General features: G+C 50.4%; 1 protein-coding gene across 2 annotated transcripts; it reads left to right on the top strand.

The window, feature by feature from the left end:
• The first annotated feature begins 233 nt into the window (after positions 1-233).
• LOC123066571 (uncharacterized) lies at positions 234-5,258 on the top strand. Of its 2 annotated transcripts, none has more exons than XM_044489634.1 (5): positions 234-1,037; positions 1,142-1,236; positions 1,690-3,441; positions 3,577-3,697; positions 3,926-5,258. In XM_044489634.1, the coding sequence occupies exons 1-5, from the start codon at positions 857-859 to the stop codon at positions 4,600-4,602; spliced, it is 2,826 nt and encodes a 941-aa protein (XP_044345569.1). In that variant the 5' UTR covers positions 234-856; the 3' UTR covers positions 4,603-5,258. The 2 variants fall into 2 exon arrangements, with proteins under 2 accessions (XP_044345569.1, XP_044345563.1); XM_044489628.1 differs by having other exon boundaries at positions 236-1,037; positions 3,553-3,697.
• Positions 5,259-5,905: the final 647 nt, after the last annotated feature.

The raw sequence follows: 5,905 nt of genomic DNA, 5'->3' as shown, positions 1-5,905 counted from the left end.
ATAGCAGAGGATACTAATAATAAATTAATTAAAACTGGATTGGACCAGTCCAAAGTAGCATAGTGGGAGCATAGGATGGTGGTGGTGCTAATTAATCAAGATTAGACCAGTCCCAAGCCAGGCCAGACTGGCCAGGGAAGGAAGGGAGCAAGCAAACAAAAGCATTAGCTCAGCAATGGAAAGCTTCTCCTCTGACACAGCTACACATGCACATCACGAACACATCCATCACAACGCTAAACAAAAGCAGCCCTCGACATGTCGCTTCCTCTGAATCCCCTCTGCAGAAAGAGCCAGGCCCCCTTTCTTTCTCCCTCCTCCCCTCCTCCCCACAAAAGCCCTCTCTTTTCACCTCTAGGCCCGCTCCCCTCCCCAATCCCCCAACTCCGATGCTTGGCTCATCCGCTCTAGATCTCCGCACCGTCTCTCCCCCCCTTTGTTTGCTCTAGCATTTTTATTTCAAGGGTGACAAGAGGAGCCGGGCAGAGAGTCTTTGTGCCTTGGCCGGTTCATGAGTAGGGAGGGGAATTCGCATGGAGCGGTCATGTCCTGAGCAGTTGCAGTGGCCATCTCCCTTTGTTCTCTAGCATTTGTCCCTCATGGCTCGCCACCTCTCCAAGATTCGGCGGCTCACGAAGAACTAGATGTAGCCATTAATACAGGAGCGGCCGGTCTCAAGTTTTGGTGTTGCGTTTTTGTCTTGAGGGATTTCTGCATTTATTTTGAGTTTTTCTGTGAGAGAGCGGCATTCATTCAAGATTCAGGAGGAGCGGGCGCGTGTTGTGCTACTCGCTGCCAGGCTCGTGAGGAATCGGGTTTGAATTCCTGTCTCCTTCCTCCTCGCCGGCGCGGAGGCATGAGGAGGGGCGGGTCCTCCTCCTCCGCTGCGGCGAACGGCGGCGGCGGCGGCGGCGGCCTGGCGATCACCGAGCGGCAGAAGCCGGCGCCGTCGCGCGTGGCGGCGCTGTTCCAGATGCTCGCCAAGCGGAAGCTCTTCTCCTCCTCCTCCTCCAAGAAGACCAAGCTGCTCGCCCCAGGTGAGATGAGATTGCGGAAGGAGCAGCTGCATTTGCTAATTGCTATGGCTCTCTGCAAAATCGGTGCTGTTCCTCAGCTTTATTTTGTGTCTTTGCCGTTTCAGTGCGCGAGCAGAGATTCTTATCGCCTGGGAGGCCACCCGCCGCCGCCGGCCGCGCCGGCGAGAAGACGCCGGTGGCCAAGAAGAGGCCTCTCCTGGTACGGTACATCTTTCCTTCACCTTTTACTACTAGCATCTGTGCAGTAAGTTTCGTTCTGAATTCATAGTGATTTTTCCCCAACAAAAATTGCCTCATAAATATCATTTTGCTTTTCCCCAAGCCAAGATTTTACTCCCTTGGTTTTGCATTTTCTTTTCTCTTTCTTTTTTCTCTGTTTAGACAAAGGGAATCCTCCAAATTTTCACCTAAATTGTTTACTTTGCATCCATGATTTATTTCTTGAGAGATTCCCAAAACAAAGTGGTTCTCCCTTTTCATCTGCACCTGGTTGCCCAAGGCTCCCAATGATTTTCCCCCAGATGTGCAGGTTCAGCATCTAGCATTTTGCACACCTTTCCCTTTGCCTCCTTTACAACTTTTCATCATCTCCTTTTCCTATCTGTTTATATGTATGCTAAATTGCTAGCTCACCCGTGCTGCTCTCCTCCAGCTTGATTCGGCAGACTATGCAAGGAGTAAAAGCGAAAGCCATGGCACCAGCCGCTTGCCACCGCCAACCCAAGACAGCAATTCCAGTGAAATGCGCACCCCGGGTGTCGTTGCACGGCTAATGGGCCTCAGCTCAATGCCGGCTATCAGCCATGAAAGGTCAGCCAGAGCCACCGACTCCTCCGAATCCGAGGTCGCCGGTCACCGGAATGACCGTTCTCAAGGTTTGCCTGGTAGCTCAGGGAGCATGGCCACCTCGCATCAGAAGCCAGGGCAGGTCATGGATGGATGGAATGACAATGCCGGCAAGTTCAATGCAGATTCACAGGCATTGTGGTCAGGAAGGCACCACAATCACAAGGTTGCTTCACCTCTGAAGAGCCCAAGGTCAATTTCAAGCAGGAACAAGGCCCGGTTGATCGAAGCAGCAGTCAGGGTTCTCGAACCCGGTCTGCAGTCCAGAAATCGCCACCGACAGCGACATGCACGCTTGGAGTATCCATGTAACGGCGATGGTGTGGCGACTACTTCTGCTCCTGCTGCTGCCATACATAATTCGCCGGATCAATTCTCAAGGGAAATGGGGAATGTTGGTGCATCAATGTCTGGTGCTGGCAACGTAGGAGCTGCCTCTCTGCACAATCCTGCTCCCAGACAGTGGTCTGAAGAGAACTGCAAGAAGGTTGCTGCTGATAGGAAGCCAAACCAGCATGTACCATGGCAAGGGCAACCTGGAGGAAACATTAAGGCTTTGCCTGTAAGCAACTCGAGTGAGAAGGCTAGGTTTAAGGAAAGTGATGCGATGATCCTCAATGCTGCCGCTGATACATATCAAGATGTCCGAAAAGTTCAGCCGAGGAGCGCATCCCGTGGGAATGTTGCTTCTGGCCCTCTCAAGCAGAACAACCTGAAGCAGAACGCATTGCCTACAGCTTCTAGAACAGAAGATCCACATCATATGATTCAGAGGCAGAAGCATAGAAATGGGGAGCAATATGTGGCGAGCACAGGGAAGGATTTTGTTTCTTTGAACAAAAGTGTGAACAGCAGTACATCTTTGAGGTCCAAAGGAAAAGTAATGGATGAAATTCGCCTGCCACGTAGCAATGCGCAGAACAAGAACCTGAGCACAAAAGGCCATCGAACCGGTGGCCTAAGGAGCGATAGCTCTAACAAACCGAAGCCAAGGACTGCATCACCAAAAACTATGGAGAAAGATATGATAATTGCAAAAGGCGCAGGGTTGGTTAGCGAGAAGCCGAAGACTGCCAGCCCAAACTATGTTAGGAATGACTTGCTGAGACCGGTAGAGCCGCGGAATGCTTCCAGGTGTAACGACTCGGACATTGTTTCTTTCACTTTCAGCTCACCGATGAAGGCTACCCCTGCTTCTATGCTCGGCAAAAACACTAGTGCTGTTCTGGGATCTGCAAATGGTCCTAAAAGAAACTCTCATAGGGACTGTCAAAATATTTCTTCAGAAAGGGAATTGGTTTTCAGGGAAAAATTACGAGGCACATCAAGCATGGACGATGCAGAATCAGTCTGGTTTAATCGAGATGAGTTGAAGAACAGAGATATTCCTGGAAGCAGAGTAAGAGTAACCTCTTCATGGTCTGAGGAGGCTAGTGATGTGCCCGTCCTACGAAGATCGTCAAGCGAGGAACTTCTGCGGGAGCTAGACAGTCTGATGCATGTCTTCGGGGAGCTTCCTAATTCCGTCGAGTTGTGTGAAACTCATAAAAAGCTTGAGGTTGGTAAATTTTGCTCTTCCCTGTCCTCCACCATGTATGTTAATATTGCTGAGATTACTATTCCTATATAGATCACCATAACATCAAGCACTCTGTTTATCTGATGACAGCTCCTTGGCCGCTGCCATCTGCAGGCCAACGGGAAAGCTAATGATACATCTCGATCTGTGCCTGGAGGCAACCGACAAGGAGGAAGACTCCGGCCTACATATGCAGATGAGAACTGCACTTCTGGGAACTCAAACTACACTAAAGGTAATCAACACAAGTTATTATTTTGAGCATGTTCTAGTTTCTTTCTACACTTCGTTTGTACAGTTTGGGCCAACTGACAAATTTTTTGGCCAACAAACTGTAAACCTACTATCTTACTCCCTCTGTCAGCATATTTTCGGAAAATGCATAGTTCAAATAGTAGACTGAGTAGCACTATCTTGGCTTGCATGCTGACTCTTTTCATTCATGTTCCCACCCATTGAACAGAGGCTCAACTCGAAGACAGACGCCTGTCAGAGACTTGTGCGCCGCCATCTAGCGCGCGAGACGCGGCCACCGAGAGAAACGCCAGGCGAGCCGAGCCTAACTCTGGCCAGCATGGCGCGTGCCGTCTTGCGCCGGCGGTGCAGGGCAGCAAGTCGGCGCGCGTTGGGCATGCCGAGGTCACATCGACCGTCGATCTGCTGCTAGCAAACGTCTGCTCCTCCGGCCTACACCATTCCAAGGGGACCTTCCTCCTGAGAACATCCGAGTCTGTGCTCGCCACCCTGACCCCGAGAGGCTCCACCACCACCAACAGCAGACCCAAGGCCTCGGGAGCGAGCCCGCTGCGGAGCCTCGCGTCCGACCTGGTCACGGAGTGCCTGGACTCGATGTGCGCCGAGCTCTGCGACTCTGGCTACACGCCGTTCGCGAGGCTCGCCGCGATGGTCCGCTCAGAGCAGCGGCTGGCCGCAGAGGTGCGGAAGGAGGCGGCTAGGCACGGTGACATGGCGGGGCAGGACCTGGGCGACCTCGCCGCCGGCGACGTGGAGCGCGCGGTAGCGGCCGGCGTGGCGCGCGAGGCGTTCCGGATCGGCGCGCTGATCGAGCGGGACCTGGTGCAGGAGCTGGCGCACGAGCTCGGGCTCGACATGCTCAGAGCGGCGGCCGTAAACTTGTAACAGAGAAGGAATGTTCTTTCGTGGTAGTGGTATTGGTACGGGTATAGGAGGAGTTGTGATGAAGAGGTTTCGTTTCGATGTTTGCGGTGACATTTGCAGAGGTGGCCGGCGCTCTGCCACCGCCGGCGACTCTGCCGGCGGCGACGCAGGCGGGTTTAGGAATCCGGACCCTAATACGCTTCCATTAAAGGAAAGGAACCCGTCTTAATCGGAGTCCCCCGAATCCTTTTTTTCTGCTGAAATAAATTGAACCCAGCCCCGTCCGGTGCGTGCATAGCATAGATCCGTCCGCCTCTCCTCGACTCGATTGCCGATCCATCTCCGTCTTTTGCGATGCCGAGGCGTATGATGATGCCGTCGATACTTTCGGTGCTGAGGACCGCCGGCTTCATCGGTGTCGTCACGACCGTGTACGTGGCCACCAAGTATCAGCGGCGCGAGATGGCGGAGGAAGGCCAGAGGCGCCACCTGCAGATGCTGGAGGATAGGAAGAAGGAGCGCCAGATGCAGCAGTTGCAAGCCGCCGCCGCCGAGGACCACGAGACCTAGACATTGTTAATTTCTTTTTTTGTTCTTTCTCAAACGTGTATTCTTAGTTTTCTAGATTGTCCGATCAGCTATGTTTTGTGAATTGTGATACTTATATTTTGTTTTCAGTTTGCCTAATTCACATCTAGATGTTTTTTTTAAGATGTTACATCTAAGCTCTCACAAATACACAACAACAAAGAATTAAAGAAAAAACTGGGACAAGAAAAAAATATACCACAAACATAGTCCCTTTTGTTTTTTTAAAGGATACTTATATTTTGTTGGACAGAGAAACTTTCACAACAATAAACTAGCGTGATCAGGAGACTGCAATTATCAGGAAACTGTGTGTGTCTAGGGCACATCTAGATATGCTCTAGTTATTGCACATATAAGTGGGTGAATCAAGCATAAAGAAAAAAAAGAAAATATCCACACGAATCTCAACGTAAGATCAATGACATAGGACTTAAATATGCAACACTTATGGTACATCTAGATGTGCTTTAGCAAAACTGTTACTCTAAATTATTAAACAGTATGCATGCAACTTTCATATTTGTAAGAGACATAAATTTAGATGCTTTTTGTTTGGTTTGATCAGAAAAAAAATTGTGTTATCTAGACCTTGTAGCTTGAGTGCAACACTTGATACTCTTAATTAATGACATATTACTTAGATGGGCACAGATGTGCTTTAGCAAAACCGTTTTTTTATATAATAACATAGAAGACTTGATAGACACCCTGACACACCAAAAACCCTCTCCTA

Source organism: Triticum aestivum, chromosome 1A (assembly GCF_018294505.1).
Source record: "Triticum aestivum cultivar Chinese Spring chromosome 1A, IWGSC CS RefSeq v2.1, whole genome shotgun sequence".
In the NCBI taxonomy this organism is placed as follows: Eukaryota; Viridiplantae; Streptophyta; class Magnoliopsida; order Poales; family Poaceae; genus Triticum; species Triticum aestivum.
Note: the sequence above shows the minus strand (reverse complement) of the source record. Positions and strands in the feature narration are given on the sequence as shown.